This window comes from Callorhinus ursinus, unplaced genomic scaffold, assembly GCF_003265705.2.
Source record: "Callorhinus ursinus isolate GAN/ISIS: 27379988/994484 unplaced genomic scaffold, GSC_fseal_2.0 scaffold16, whole genome shotgun sequence".
Taxonomy (NCBI): domain Eukaryota; kingdom Metazoa; phylum Chordata; class Mammalia; order Carnivora; family Otariidae; genus Callorhinus; species Callorhinus ursinus.
In genome coordinates, this window is record NW_027397078.1 from 28,607,738 (window position 1) to 28,623,838 (window position 16,101).

General features: G+C 48.1%; 1 protein-coding gene across 4 annotated transcripts in view; it reads left to right on the forward strand.

The window, feature by feature from the left end:
• The window catches only part of MAP3K15 (mitogen-activated protein kinase kinase kinase 15), a 118,439-nt gene that overhangs the window by 92,611 nt on the left and 9,727 nt on the right, over positions 1–16,101 (forward strand). For all 4 annotated transcript variants that reach the window (XR_012381051.1, XM_073902014.1, XM_025857355.2 and 1 more), the window contains 5 exons: positions 346–479; positions 2,691–2,818; positions 4,777–4,907; positions 5,112–5,217; positions 13,888–14,045. Coding sequence is in view for 3 of the 4 variants with exons in the window: in XM_073902014.1 (XP_073758115.1) it covers positions 346–479; positions 2,691–2,818; positions 4,777–4,907; positions 5,112–5,217; positions 13,888–14,045 (657 nt within the window). In the remaining variant the exon portion in view is untranslated. The remainder of the gene's footprint in view (positions 1–345; positions 480–2,690; positions 2,819–4,776; positions 4,908–5,111; positions 5,218–13,887; positions 14,046–16,101) is intronic.

A 16,101-nucleotide genomic window follows, 5' to 3' on the forward strand; every position in this document is an offset into this window, starting at 1 on the left:
AAGGCAGCTCTTTGGGGTACTGGACATGGCTTAGAAGCCTTTGTAAATTGCAGCATTAAAGTGGGACAAAATCTCCAAAAGCTGAGGCCACTAAGTTCCATATGAGCTGTATTTTTAAATTTTTTGGATTCCATTTCCTAAAATCATGTTGTGAATGTATGAGTAACTGAGATTTCTACCCTTTGAAAGTAATTACTTAGGGAAAATTACATAACCTAAGGAATGTGACCTGCCTGGCTCAAATAATGTTATTTACAAATAAAAAATGGCAGGACAACGTTTAGGCTCTTAGGGGCTCCCCCACAAGTTGTGTGCTTTTTGATCCTGTTGCCTTGCCTTTTTCAGTACGAGTATGACCACGATGCAAACGGCGATAGAGTTGTGCTGGGGAGAGGCACATACGGGATCGTGTATGCCGGAAGAGACCTGAGCAACCAAGTGCGAATAGCCATCAAGGAAATCCCGGAGAGAGACAGCAGGCAAGTCAAGGCGGGCCTTCCTTGTTCTCAGGTGCCGCCTCTACACCCAAACCCCGTGCCCACCACTGACGGCGCAGGGGACTTAGGAATGAAGGCATTGTGTCATCCAAAACTGTAACATTCTCTTGTTAGAATGGTGATTTGCTTTTGTTCTTTGAGTGTTATAAATAGATGGGGAAAACGGAACAATTTTACTTGGAGGCATGTGGATTGCCAAAAGTCCTATTTTAAAAGAAAACTGTGGTTTTATTTCCACTCATCAACTAGGTCTAAAGTTGTACATTTTTACATAGATAGACGGCAATTTTTTTTAAATGTGACTCTGCTTTAATTCATAATCTAACAATTTTAAAGGGCTATGATTTATTCAGATGTATCATTACAGAAAATTAAATGTGGCGAAAAGAAAATTAGCTTTTGCAGTATAGACTTTTTTTTATACCCTGCCCTTTAACCTCACCCTCATACATTTGGGGCTATTTTATTTTAAACCACCACTGTTACTAACTTAATATTTTTTAGAGTCTAGTAAATATTTATTTCTTTTTAAAATTCACACCGCCCCCCCCAATTCTAAACAAGAATGTTGCAGTGTTGAGTGCCAAGTATTTTTGTAGAGAAGCTATATACAGGGTAATGGCCACCACATACGAAAGAATAGCTCTGTCCTCCACAGACATGTTCAGACGACATCTGCATATTGCTCTCAGTGCTGACACTGATGGACACGTGCAAACAGCCCTCCATCCTGGTGGTCAGTGAATTGTTAGGGATGGGTTACAAGTCCTTTCTAGCAGCTATGAGACCCTTCATCATTCATCCGTTCATTTAATCATTCATTTGTCTGTCTTTTCATTTATGATATTTGAGCTAGAAGGCCAGTCCTGAAATGAACTCCTCTAGCTTCTTCTAAGGCTGGGAAAGATTAAATGACTTCTTCAAGGATGTGAGGAAACAATACTGGGATCCAGTCTCTTGAGTTCCTTGTCCAGTATTCTGTCTCTTATGCTCATGCTGGCTAAGGTGGTGTGGTTGTATTTTGGGGGGAAATTGATGGCATGTACCATCTCCTTTGACTGGTTGCAGTAGTTAAGCTTTTCATTGTCCATAGGTTTTCGGGGAATTTTAGAGCCAGAGGGGACCTTAGAGACTGTTTTTGTCCCATTCCCTAAATGTATAGCTGAACTTATGACGTTGGGCACCTTCTCTTTGCCAGTTTCAGGACTGGCCCTGGGGACTGACAGGTGCCTAGGATACTGTCCTGATGTCAGGGTGTTCCTGGTTTGGTAGGGAATGCGGATACCTTGCCTGGGGATCAAAGTGATGAGTGCCACAATGGGGGGGGCGGTGCACAGAATGTTTGTGGAAGACAGGAGAGGAATCACTTTTCCTGAGTGAGTTGTGGTCAGTTTGAGGAAATAAATCCTCTTTGAGCTGGTCTTTGAGGGATGAGTAGCAGTTCATCTGGCAGAAAAGAAGAGGCCAGAGCATTCTATGCTGAGGAAAGAACAGAGCTGTTAAAGCACAGAGTGTATTCAGAGAACAATAAATTATCTGTTGTGACTTGAAGGTAGGATGGGGGTGGGGGCGCTCCTGAGATGAGGCAAAATTTTCAGTAGATGTAGTCTGACTTGAATTTGAAGTTCCTCCTGTGCCGTGTTAAGCAATATGGTCTTTGTATGCACTTGATGATCTGATGAGGTGTGTGTTTCAGGAAGAGGAAATATGGCAACCAGAGGAGAATAGACTAAAGAAACCAGACGCTGGGCTAGGAGGTCCATTAGGTAGCTGTTGTCATAGTGTAGACTGAGTCTGTGGAATGAGACTAGAAGGCAGCTGAAGACAGAACCTTCTGCAACACGATTCTTCATGAGAGGCAGAGGAAGAGGGCCTGCTCAGAGAGGCAAAGCATAGTTGGAGAGTTGAGACCCTAACAAGAGCCATCGTTCATTGAGTACTTCCCATACACAAGGCATGCCAGTTGGTGCCTGAGACACTTGACACGCTTCGGCCTTTGGCAGCCCTGTGTGGCTGGTAGAGCTGTCCCCTATTTTACATAAAGGGAAGCTGCCTACTCTTATGGGAGCCAGGGGCAAGACCATTTCCAGAGGGAAGGGTTGGCTAGCAGCAGGGCAGGTACTGGCACAGTGCCATGCGGACCCCAAGCCCCAAGGATCCAGCAGGTGACGCTGGCTTTGCTTTTCTTACTAGGTACTCTCAGCCTCTGCACGAGGAGATAGCCCTGCACAAGTACCTCAAGCACCGCAATATTGTTCAGTACCTGGGCTCTGTCTCTGAGGCTGGCTACATTAAGATATTTATGGAGCAGGTGCCTGGGGGTGAGTAGTCACTAGTATTCTGGTCTCACGCACTGAAAACCACTGATGAAAATATAATGTGAACATCATCATCCATCTTGCCATTTAAAAAGTGACAGACCTTTTAGATATGGGAGAACATTTGTTTCTCAGAGGAGTTGGATACAAACTTTCCAGTGTCACATAAATAGTCTGTTTCTGGTTTAATTCAGTCATCAAATATTCATTGAGGATCTACTGAGTGCCAGCCGCTGGGCTGAGCACTGGAGACAGATGAATAAAGCATAGTCTCCAGCCTTGAAGCCTTCATGGTCTAGGAGTTTAAAGATAATTTGGAGACGAGGGGACAGAGGTTTTAAAAATGACACTGCAGAAAACATGTTTACTGTGAAATCAAACACCTGTGCCTTATCTACAGACGCAGGCAGTATTGTTGGGGAGAGGAAGAATTCCTCTGATCCGGAGCCAGAGTGTCTAGCTTGAGTTGGTCCCTCCATCTGCAAGCTGTGGGACCTCAGGCAGATTCTTTACCTCTGTGCCCCCTCAGTTTTCTGATTGAATAAATGAATTGTAAAATTGGAGTACTAATAATTAATGATTGGCGTTGTAATAATTATTGGGTCGGTAAGGACCCTAGGTCTGTGGGTTGTTGGATGGATCAAATGAGATCGTGTATGTAAAGCTTTTAAAATGGTGCCTGGCAGAGAGCAAGAGTTCAATAAATGTTCATTTAAAAAATAAAATTAATGATAATTATCTGAGTACAAACAAAAACTTCAGTTTACAAATCTGCGTGCAGGGGCGTCTGGGTGGCGCAGTCGGTCAAGCATCCAACTCTTTGTTTCAGCTCGGGTCATGAGACTGAGCCCTGCATCGGGCTCCATACTCTGCACGGAGTCTGCCTGAGATTCTCTCTCCCTCTCCATCTGCCCCTCCAGCTCATGCTTGCTCATTCGCTCTATCTCTCTAAGATAAATTAATCTTTTTTTAAAAAAGAAGAAATCTGTATTCGTTCATTGCTTTAACCAACAGCTAGTAAGAGCCTACTATTCTATCAAGAACCTAACTGTATATATTGAGAGCTGGGTAGTGGGCTAGGTTTTGAAGGTTACATTAAGGATGAAATACAATTTCTTCTTCTCTCAGGTTGCTCCTAGTCTAGCAGAAAAAAGGTCAGTTGCTGTTTCTGTGAATTGATTTTCCAAGGGTAAGGTTTAAGGATGACAGCAGAATTGGAGAAATGTGCACATCCCCTTCTACAGATGGAGAAAAACTGAGGCAGAGCAGGGTTCCTTCGGCACTGGGTAAGGTGTCAGGCTGAGGCTGGCTGGTGCCCAAGGGCCTGCACAGTGACCCCTGAAACACATGGTCAGAATACAGTGAAGGTTGGTTTTCTTTGGGCCCAAAGGTTCAATATCTAACGTAATAAGGGCAGGGACATTAAGACAGTCCTGCCCCTGTGGCCCAACGCAGGGGGCTTCTCCCACTGAGGATGAACAGACCCAACCTCCTCTGATCCTAGCTCCCGTCTCCCTAAATGGCCCCTCATTCTGGTCCTGTCCACCGCTGAGTTCGGGGCCAGGTATAAAACATGGCTTTGACCCAAGCCGAATGGCCAAGACGTTTGTGCAGCATCTGCCGTGGGGGGCCGGCCCTCCCCAGGCCAGAGCACATCGTTGTGCGCTCTTCTTCTGACTTTGCGCGGCATGACAGAGTCTGTAAAGCCAAAGAGAGCCCTGCTGAATTTCAGAGGTCCCAAGGGACTCCCGTTCACCTTCCCTCTGCGGTGCCTTCTCTGGCCACACAGCGTGCACGTCTGGGAGCCGGCAGCAGAGGGAGGACAGACTGCAGTTAGCCCAGGTGCAGTGATGTTGGCGTGATGGCAGATGTGGGGTGAGATATCACCTCACTTTGTTTCTCTGGCTCTTACGATTGAATCTTCATCGCCCTGATGAGTTTTCTGCTGTGTCCCTTTCCAGGAAGCCTTTCTGCTCTTTTGCGATCAAAGTGGGGGCCAATGAAGGAGCCCACCATCAAGTTCTACACCAGGCAGATCCTGGAAGGCCTGAAGTATCTCCATGAAAACCAGATTGTTCACAGAGACATAAAGGTACTTGCTTGTGTCCACCAACGCGGCTTCGTTTGTGCCTCTGAGACCCTGCCAGCTGCTGGCTGGCCGGGTCTGCAGACTGCCCAGTTCAGAGAAGGGAAGGAACTGCGCGTGGCCGCCCCCAGAGTGCTGAGGCTAGTCTTGCTAGAGACTTGAGACCATTTCTTACGGTCCAAAGCATTTGCTGTTCTTCCTTTTCTACAGGGCGATAACGTTCTGGTGAATACCTACAGCGGAGTGGTGAAGATCTCTGATTTTGGAACCTCCAAACGGCTTGCAGGAGTGAATCCGTGCACCGAGACTTTTGCTGGTAAGCGGGACAGGGCTGGGCACAGGCAGCCGTGCCGGAGTTATGGTTCCTGAGAGCCTCAGCGTGGTGTGGCCAGTCGGTAACAAAAGCTGACCGTGTATTGTCCCCAAGTTCAGATGATTGGAATCTTATAATGGTGCACTGAGCCAGAGACTTGTGGCCACAATCGTGCCTTACTGTCGTTGTCATCTTCAAAGGTTGGGTGGGTGTGGTGCCTTCCTTGAGGTTTTCTGAGGGTTTCTAACCATTCGGCAAAACAGCATCTCTTTTAAGTTGTGAGTAAGTGTGAATCACAGTAGTCCTCAGACAACTCGTGAGGGTGTTTTACTGGTCGGTCCTAAAAATAGCCTGTTCCTGAGTGCGTTCTGGTACCTCGTGTACTTTGATATGGTTGTTTGCAAGGGAAGCTGATGGTTCTGGGGAATATGGTCTTGTAGGTGGGGTCGAGAGGTTGGATTTTCTCCTCCACGTCTCAGTGATGGACTCCTGGAAACCTTGAGAGGGGCTGGATTCAGAGTGCTACGAAATGACCAGCTAGCTTTCCATTTACCAGACCAGGGAGTCAAATGAGGTTCGAAAAGCTACCTGTGGCTTTTTGACATTCCTGCTTAAAAAGAATCGATCCCTGGAAAAAAGTACTGATTTTGAAAAAGTAAAGGTTTTGAAAAAGTAAAGGTGGTCCCCTAAGGTATAATAAAAGGATCACAAAGATCCTGCTTGAAGGAGTTAAGAAACAGGGCTTAGAATATGATAGCTCTGAAGTAATCTATATAAAAGAAGCATAACTGTTCTCTGTCCCTGGAGCACCGAGCTGTGGAGTGGATAGATTTGGCCTTGGCTTTAGTGCATAATGTCTCAGCTTTGAAAAACTTCTCTTCAACAAGAGGGTTGTTGTATGTCGACCGCTGGACACCCACGGTGGAGACACATTCTCTATCTAAAGAGAACTTTTATTTCTCAGGAATGACATCTCAATTGTAACACGAGAGGAGGTACATGCACCTCAAAATGGAAAATATCACACCAAAGACTCCACCAGAATCTCACAAAAAGTGTATTGAATTTTCATTTATTGTTTCTGATATAAATATACATGTATCAACATGTGTGTGAGTATGTATGTATGTATGTATGACTGGCACTTTTTTTTTTATTACCCTAATTGAAAATGACTTATATCCTCCTCTTTGGAAGCCACCAATTAGCTTGGCAGTATGTAGCAAGAGGGTCTCTGATATGACAAGGAGTTATTTCAAAACATAAAACCCCTGACAATTTACCTCGTTATTAGCATCCCCAAGGAGAAGAAAAAATTCACAAAATGCATGTATAATCCATTATTGCATATCACATTTTCCCAAGTAATTGGCTTGAGGCATGCATTTTGCATTGCAAAATAATGCAGGGGTGTTTGGGGGATAATAAAGAAGGGGTCTCATTTTGGGTAGGAAATTCCCCTGCATATCATTACTCTTTGCAACACAGAGCGGTTCTGTAAAGAAGTCTCAGCTGGTTCCTGCAGAGCCCTGCTTGGATGCTTGAGGACGTGGCTGGGCTTTTCCATGCAAAAACCCAGAGGCTGTCAGAGCCTGGAAGGGGAGCCAGAGGCTAAGGCAACTTCTGGCCCTGAAGGCTCCCCTCCTGTGTTCCTCTGAAGGGCTTTCACTGTAGGTATAAGCCAGCTAGAACGGGAGGAAGGGCCAGTATGGCTAGGGTCAGCCCCCTCTGCTTCTGGTTTGTTTTGTTTTGTTTTGTTTTAACAGCTTTATTGGGGTATAAAATGTACCTGTTTGAAGTGCACGATCCAGTGGTTTCTCATAGATTTTCCGAATTTTGCAGCCTTTGCCACGGTCCAGTTTTTGAACATTTCTCTCACTCCAAAAAGGTTCCTGTGCTACCTTGCAGTCCCCGTCCCCACCCCAGCCCCAGGTGACCACTGATGTGCTCTCTGTAGAGATTTGCCTGCTCTGGAGATTTCACACAGATGGAAGAGTGGGTAGTCCTATGTGTCCAGCTGCTGTCACCTCGCATAATCTCTTCCGGGTCCATCCATGCTATGCCGTGTATCAGTACTTCGTTCCTCTTCTGGCTGAGTGGTATTCCATGGTATGGTTAGACCATATTTTGTTTACCCATCTACCATTTAGTGGTCATTTAGATTATTTCCACTTTTTGACTGTTGTGAACAATTCTGCTCTGAACAGTCAAGGACAAACCTTTGTGTAGACCTAAGTTTTCATCCCTCTCAGGTAGATGTCTAGGACTGGATCTTGGGACAAGGGACTCTGTTCCGGTCTATGGCTGTGGACATCTTTGGTTCAAAATCTGGCTCATCCACTTGCTTGCTAGCTGTGTGACTTTGGGCATGTTACTTCATGTCTCTGTGCCTTCATAAATGGAGATGCTCCTAGTACTACCTCAGAGGGCTTTTATGAGGATTAAATAAGTTAATATTGGTGAAGTGCTTTGACCAGTACCTGACTCACAGCAAGTGCAACGGAAGTATTTGTTAATAAAATAAATACTAATTTGCACTTAGAAGTCCCAGATTATTAGGGCTGGCAGGAGCCTTTGAGAGAATCAAGTTTCTGTGGGTAACTAATATGTTGAACCTGTCAGGCTCAGAGGCTGTAATCATAAAAGTCATCTCGGATTTTTTTTAAAAAGATTTTATTTAGTTATTTGACAGACCAGAAGCAGGGGGAGCGACAGGCAGAGGGAGAGGGAGAAGCAGGCTCCCCGCCGAGCAGGGAGCCCAATGCGGGGCTCGATCCCAGGACCCTGGGGTCATGACCTGAGCCGAAGGCAGACGCTTAACCAACTGAGCCACACAGGCGCCCCAAAAGTCATCTCCTCTTTGTCTCCCACTGCCCTCTACGTCCTGTCCAGGACAGGAGTCCTTTCCTGAGTCTTTGCCAGCTACCCTGAGACAACTGAGAGAAAGTCTTAATGGCACTTGGAGAAGCAAACAGTCTGAATTAGGTGACTGAAGGGAGCCCTGCTAATATACTTGTCAGCACTCTGGTCCTCGTTCCGGGGACAGTGCTCTTCCGCTGTGACCGTGGGTCTAGCAGCAGACAGCACGGAGTCTCGCCTTTTCTGTCCCGACTCCCACCTCCTTCCCCGCTCCCCAGCTGGGAACACTTTCCTGCCGGGTCCCTCTGAATGTGACTTCCACGTGCTGGCCAGAGACCTGTCCTTCAGCTGACTGCCCGCTGCCCCCCACCACTTTTATCCCTCACATTGCATTCACTACTCCATTTTTTTTCTCCTGAGGGATTCAGGCCATGGGAGATGGCCTTTGAGCAAGAGTCCTTTTAAAAAGACCCTAGGGGGCGCCTTGGTGGCTCAGTCGATTGAGCATCCACCTCTTGATTTCAGCTCAGGTCCTGATCTCAGGGTCGTGAGATCGAGCCCTGCTTGGAGATTGAGTCCCGCCTGGAGCTCTGCTCTAGGCGTGGAGTCTGCTCAAGATTCATTTTCACTCTTTCTCTCAAAAAAAAAAAAAAAACAACAACAAAAAACCTAAAGCAGTATTTCTGCAATGGGTCCCACATCTGGTGTCCAGAGATCATACATCTTTCACCCACTGTCGAGAGGGCGTGGTGACACCACCAGACCCTATGAGCTGATGCTCTAAGCTGCTTTTCCTCCCATGGGAACCAGTCCTATGTGCAGTTCACCAGCAGGGAACACACACATAGACAGCTCGGGGGGGGGGGGGCAGCCAGGAGCCCTCAGAAGCTTTGGGGTAGGACAAAGTGGTATCCCCTCCTACCACACCCATTCTTGGGCAACCAGAGTGGCCCCTGGGGCCACAGGAAGCACCTTATTTCTCTTTTCTGTACTTCATTAACAGGAAATTTTGAAACTTCGGGCTCGGGCTCGGTGTTTTCCAGAGCCTGTAGAAGATGCTTATTTATGTGGCCTCCCGTCAAGTGCAACAGTCCGGAGTGAGTGTTACGTTGCCCAAGTCGCCATTTTGAGCACAGCCCTTCTGCGACTCCTGTATTGAGAGGGCAGACCTCCCGGCACAGCAGTGTCTAAAGAAGTAGCTTTCAACACCCCCCACCTCCGGTCTCTCCTCTCTCCACCTTTTTAACCCCTTGATCCAGGTGGAAGTCCCCTGGGCTAAGGGCCTGCGTGCGAGGTGTGTAACCAGTTGTATGAGACCCCCTTGGAAACACGGACCCGTCATCAGTCTCTCGCCCCGTGCCTTGGTGTCTGGCTTTTATCTTGGCACCTCGGTCAAAACTTCTAAATTATTGCCCTGTGCCATGCATTTTCTTCGCCAGCAATTTGAAAATCCTGCTTGGGCAATTGTCTAGGAGCCCCCGATCAATTTCATGTCCGCAGGGGGCTGGGTCAGTGCCTGCAGGTCTCCTGTCTCCGTCTTCTGAACTCTGCGCCCCTGCTTGGGTATAGCTACCTGAGAGTCATGGCTGGCTGGCCAATCGAGTGACCTGTGTGTGGGCACCTTGGGGACATGCAGTTGAGAAAGGACATGACGCCCTTAAGAGAACCAGATTGAAGGCAAGCAAGTTTCCCAGCATTTCTGCATTAATCAGATGCCCGCCCACCCCACCCCCTGCCCTGCCCCCCCACACCCCAGCATCTTTACTTGGTTTCTCAGCAGAAGCCATTCTGGTGCAGCTGATGTACACCCACAACAAGCACACCACTTGGGGACAGTCCCTTGACTCTTTGAAATAGTTGTGTGGCTCCGTCTCTGTTGGATGTTTACTCTGAGTGGGTAGTTTTTTCTAGGAACATGGTAGTCAGTAAAACGGAGCACCCAGTTTTCGATTACTGCTCTCCACCTTCAGTGACGTGAGACCAAGTCGCATGATGGCTTTGGAAATCCTTGCATCAAGTCCGCTTTTGTTCAGGCACCATTTGTTTCACTCGGGCTCCCGCTCGATTCTTTGCATCTGGTCGGTGATGTCATGGTGAATAGCTCCAGATGTGGAGACCGAAGACCTGAGTTCTAGCTTGAGCACATTCCCTACCTCCTCTGAACCTCATTTGCCTCCTGTATAAAATGGGAATCACAGTAGATAGTGCCTCTGCCCGACCTTACCGAGTTGTGTCACAGAGACAGTGCTATGTAGTGATGTTTCTGTAAGCTATTGAGTACTTATGGGCAGTCAGGCCAGCAGCCTTCAAGATGGCCACCAGTGGCCCCCCACCTCCTGCCATTCACAGCCTTTTGTAATCCCCTCCCCTTGAATGTGGGCTGGACTTAGTGACTCACTTCTAATGAACAGATGAAGGTAGAGTGGCAGTGTGTGACCTGGAGGCCAGGTCAGAAAAGACAGGGTGGCATCCTTCTTGCTTGCTGTCTTTGGGTCACTTGCTCTGGGGGAAGTCATGTCTTGAAGATCCCATGTGGTGAGAAACTAAAGCTTCTTCCCAAACCCCACCTGAGCTTGGAAGTGGATCCTCCAGCTCCATTCTGGGTTTCAGATGACTACAGCCCAGCAGGTAACTGGACCACAGCCTACCCAGCTGTTCCTGGGTTCTGACCCTTAAAAACTGTCTGAGATCCTAACTCCTGTTTTAAGCTGCTAACATTTGGGGTAATTTATTACATAACAGTAAATAACTGATATGGATGTCATTGCTAAGTTCCTACCTTTATAAAGGGTGATGTTCACTATGTTTCCATACAAAGGAAATCTCCAAATTTAGCACCAAGCAGACTTATCCCCCAGTTTTGAAACAGTTGTGCTGAAGTGGACGGTTATTTGACCAGCGTCAATAAACCATTGCAGTTTGGTTTAGTGATATTTTCTATGTTGCATAACTTTGTAAAAGTTTATTCTCTTACTCTTTTAAGAATTAACTGTTAGGGGTACCTGGCTGGCTCAGGTGGAAGAGCATGCGACTCTTGATCTTGGGGTCCTGAGTTCGAGCCCCACGTTGGGTGTGAGATTACTTAAAAATAAACTTAAAAAAACTAACTTTTAGTGATTGTATTACTTGGCATTCAGTCAGGAAAATCAAAATCACCCCACTTATTTTTACAGAGAGAATTTAGTAGAAAGAACTGTTAACTGAGACTGAATTATCCCCCTAGGGCTTGGCGGGGGCCGAAGGAAGGGTGGAATTGGTACCTTTCAGGAGGGTATTACTGGACTGGAACAGGTAACGGCGGGGCGGGGCAAGATGAAGCTGGTTCTGAAACTATGAGGGGACAAAAAAGCTAGAAACTGGAGCCAAGCACTGCTACTGGAACCAGCTGAGGGTCCAAAGGGAAGCTCCCGCAGAGGAACAGCAGCAGATGTTGGGGAGCAAGTAACCTCTCCTTCCTCCTTCCTTTTAGGTATGCGTGAGCACACCCTGGTTGTGCTCTCAGGTTCTCTAGCGCCTCCAAGTGACAGAGCATAACAGGAAGCTGCCGCAAAGCAGAAATGTGGTTTGCAGGGTCCCTAGCCCAGCATCATAGAGCAGAGCTGAAAGAGAATAGCTTAACAAACCACACCGTGTCAAGTGTTTCCTCGATTAATGGCTTGTGAATTAGTTCTAAGGCACATCCCCTGCCAAGGACTCTCCCTTCACTATTCACAGCAGTACAAACCTGGGAGGGGAGATTGTGTCACTGAAAGTTCCATCCCTGGGGCTCTGGGATTTCCTAACAGTGCAGCAAGTGCTGCCAGCCCATCTTGCCTAACCCTGCAGCCAGCCGAACACTTCCCTACCAGGTTTTCAGCTTTGAAAACCAAAGCCATCATTTGGGCCCTACTGATCTGTTGAGCACACGAACCCAGCCCAGTTTCTGTTGAACCTTAAATTAGTTTGACTTTTTAAAAATTAAAAGAAATTAAAATTCTTTTCTTCAGTCTCACCAGCCATATTTCAAGGGCCCAACAGTTATATGTGGCTAGTGGCTACCATCTTGAACTGCATAGAACATTGTCATTATTGCAGAATGTTCTGTGGGAGGCACTTGGGTGGCTCAGTCTGTTAAGCGACACACTCTTGGTTTTGGCTTAGGTTACGATTACGATCTCAATCTCAGGGTCGTGGGATCGAGCCCTGAGTCGGGCTCCGCACTAGCATAGAATCAGCTTGTCCCTCTCCCTCCCCGCACTTGTGCGCTCGCTCTTTCTCATAAATAAATAAATAATCAATCAATCTTTTTTAAAAAACATTCTGTGGGTCAGAGCTTTTCAAATGGTCACTGGAAAGAAAAATGCTAAAACACATTGGATCTTCAAGAAGATGTAGTAGGTAGTTTCTCCAATTTTTTTTTTTTAAACCAACAAGCCCTTTGTTTTCATTGATTAAGATTCTGGAAACCTGCTTTGATTGCGTGATATTGAGACAGGCACTTGAATTTCTCTGGGCATCAGTGTTCTCTGTTCACGCCGTGGCCAGTGACCGCTGCCAAGTTCACTGTTTGTTATAAACCACTTTGCCAGCACATAGGGTTTGTTGCTGTTGCTTTCCTCTGCCTTAGTTTCAAGAACCTACAATTGTATTCCCAGAGCCCTGATTGACCTCCCTGCCCCCATCTTTGCAATCCCTTCTCTTTCCAGTGCTATACCTGATCCCCCTCACCTTCCCTGTGGCCACCTCTGGTGGCTTGTGACCCACAGGAGAAAGTCCAAAGCCAGAGCCTTCATTATTCACTGCTTGCTGTTCGGGCTTTTCCCAGGCCGCTGCCTCCATAATTTTTAATTTTTAACTTCCTGCCCTGTGTCAGACTTTACTTGTGGTTCCCGGAACTCGCTCTGTACCTCACACCCTTGTGCCTCTGCTCAAGCTCTTCCCTTGGCTTGGGAGTCTGACCCTCCCTTTGTCCACGTCTTTGACCTTCACGGCAGGTGGCGAGTTCACAGGCAGCACCATCTGCCACCTTTTGAGGATTTGCCTCCACTTTCACAGTGGGGCCGTGCTTTACCCTGCTTGCTCCTGCCCGATGACGGCACATGGGGGAGGTACTAGAACAACGTGGGACTCCTCCAGTGGGCAGCTTTTGGTCAGGGACTCCCCAGTGGCCCGGCTGAAGGGTCTGAGCTGCTCTTCTGAGACTGCCTCCCCACCTCTTCGTTCCCCCTCTCCTTTCCCACGTGTCACGTTGGCACTGAGGGTGATGGCTCTCCCTGCCCATCTTGTTCCTTCTCCCTTTATCACTCATATGCTTCTCCCCAGTAAGCCTCTCGTAGGTCTAATCCTGTCTTGGCATTTACCTCTCAGAGAACCAAGTTGATCCAGATAGAGCTTTTCCTGACCGGAAGCAGGCAAAATCCCAGCACATTTTCTATCCACGTTCTCAGACCCCGCTGTTCTAGCGCCTGCTCCATTTTCCCACCATCGCCATCTTGTCTGTTCCCTCCACTTGGCAGCTCCTCAACGTCGGGACTGTGTTTCTCACCTTCTGTGTTTCCCTACATCTGGTGCACCCTACTATGTGCTTGTTGTATTGGATCGGGGCCCGTTTATCCTTCGAGGAGCTGGGCAATCTGTCGATGTGCCTAGTATCAAAGGAAGGCCCGTTGCATGTCTCTAATCAGAGAAAGGATGCAACCACGTCATTTATGCCTGAGAGCAGGCTCCATCTGTCATTAATGAGAGGGTTAAAGTTCACACACTTGTTTACTAATGGTCCACTTACATGTTTGAGCAATAGGGTGCCCACAATCTTTATTATTTTTTTTCCCACAGGCACTCTGCAGTACATGGCACCTGAGATTATCGATCAGGGACCTCGCGGGTACGGTGCCCCGGCAGATATCTGGTCCCTGGGCTGCACCATTATCGAGATGGCCACCAGTAGGCCTCCATTCCATGAGCTCGGCGAACCGCAGGCAGCGATGTTCAAAGTAAGACATGTTTGCTGATTGAGGTTGCTGGTGTTGGGGAAATACTAAGCCAAAAGGAAACCTCCTGCCACTCTGGAAACCTCTCCACGAAGGTGTAGAAGAGAAAACCATTTTATCACTGAATAAGGGTCACAGGCCACCCCCCAAGTGATTGCAAAGACAGAAAGGACCTGTCCTTCTCTTGAGCTCAGCAGTACCGCCCTTTTGTCAGAGGGAATGATGACTAGTCCTCCCGTGCGTGGACTGGAGAGCGCCACAGATCACACTAGGGCGTCCAGGGGCCACCTGGTGATTGGGATAATGGTTTGCATTAGCTAATTGGCTTTACCCAAAGGAAAAATAAATTTCTCCAATCTTTAAGACAGGAGGTAGTTTTGGGGACCCCTGAGTGGCTCAGTTGGTTAAGCATCTGCCTTTGGCTCAGGTCATGATCCCAGGGTCCTGGGATCGAGCCTCGCATCGGGCTCCCTGCTCGGCGGGAAGCCTGCTTCTCCCTCTGCCCCTCCCTCTGTGCGCATGCACAGGTTCTCTCTCTCTCTCTCTCTCTCTCTCAAATAAATAAAATCTTGAAGAAAAAAAAAAGGAGGTAGTTTTGGAGCAAGACGTTACTTTAGTTAGGCTCTTCCCTACCCGCTGGAACTGGGAGGTGGGGACGTCTCCTCCTTGATGTTGACATTTCCAGGAGTTGGCCCCCAGGTCCTTGAGAAAGACATTCTTGCCAAGAGGTTTATTCCCTTTTTAAAAAGATTCAGTGCACCTCACAGAGATCAAGAACTTGGAATTACACGTTTTCTTAAAGTAAGTGCTCTAAGAAAAGAGGAGGGTCTCCCCTTATTTTCATCAGGGAGGATGAAGCCTCTGATTTTGAATGTGTATTTGCCCTTACACTGGGCAAGGCTTAAGGCCACATGAGTCTCTGTCTTTGGAGGGCAGGTTTCTAACTGGGTTTTGAAGAGGTAGGACTTCAGATAGCAGACGGTGATTACTTTGTCATTCGAAAAGCCCTCCCAGAGCTGGCAGACAGGGCACCGCATGTGTTGAGGCCCACTTAGGACTGACTGGCCACTATGGGCAGGGATTTTACCCCCCGGGGCCTTCTTCCTTGGGAAGGGCCACGTTTGCCACCCCAGGGTAAGCTGACGCCAGGACAACCCCATGTGTCTCAGGTCAGGTCTGCGGCTTCTGGCTCTTTGTGCACTCAGAGAAGGTAAAGAGAGGCTGTGGCCTTAAGAGTCCCTCGGCAGCCTTCCGTGGAGCATTTGTGTTCGCCTCAAGGCTAAGAAGGAAGAGAGCAGGTTCACTGCTTATGGCCAGTGAGGTCCCAGGACACCGAAGCAGCCCGATGGAACAGGATCCAGAGGCCTTGCTTCCTGCTTCTCTGCCAGGTGTGGTGGCCTCAGCCTGTCGGCCCCACAACCTTGTGGCCTGCATCTTTGCCGGACGCTCCCACTCACTCTTGGGCAGAAACAACTAAAAGGCACGAGTGCAGGCCGCTCAGCAGACCGAGCACCCTGTGCTGCCGGAGCCATGGCTGCTCCCCTCAGCCGGCCCCTGCAGAACGTTCTCGGGGCCTCCCACCCTCCCAGCCGCTGTCAGGCAGCTCCGACGCCAAGACCTCAAGTCAGCAAGTATCTTCTGGCACCCACAGTCTCAACAAGACCCTGAACACCAGGGCTGGGGGACAGCAATGACCTTCCCCATCCTTAGTGTTGATCCGTGATGGAGCCAGGTGCAGTTTTTTTTTTTAATTTTTTTTTTTAAGATTTTATTTATTTATTTGAGAGAGAGAGAATGAGAGATAGAGAGCACAAGAGGGAAGAGGGTCAGAGGGAGAAGCAGACTTCCTGCCGAGCAGGGAGCCCGATGTGGGACTCGATCCCAGGGCTCCAGGATCATGACCTGAGCCGAAGGCAGTCGCTTAACCAACTGAGCCACCCAGGCGCCCGAGCCAGGTGCAGTTTTTGAAGATCTTACCCGCAGCTTCATCACGGGCCTCAGGATGATAGATAGTAGCCGGTGCTGAGAAAAACATCAGGGCCTGAGCGGTGATGCTGTG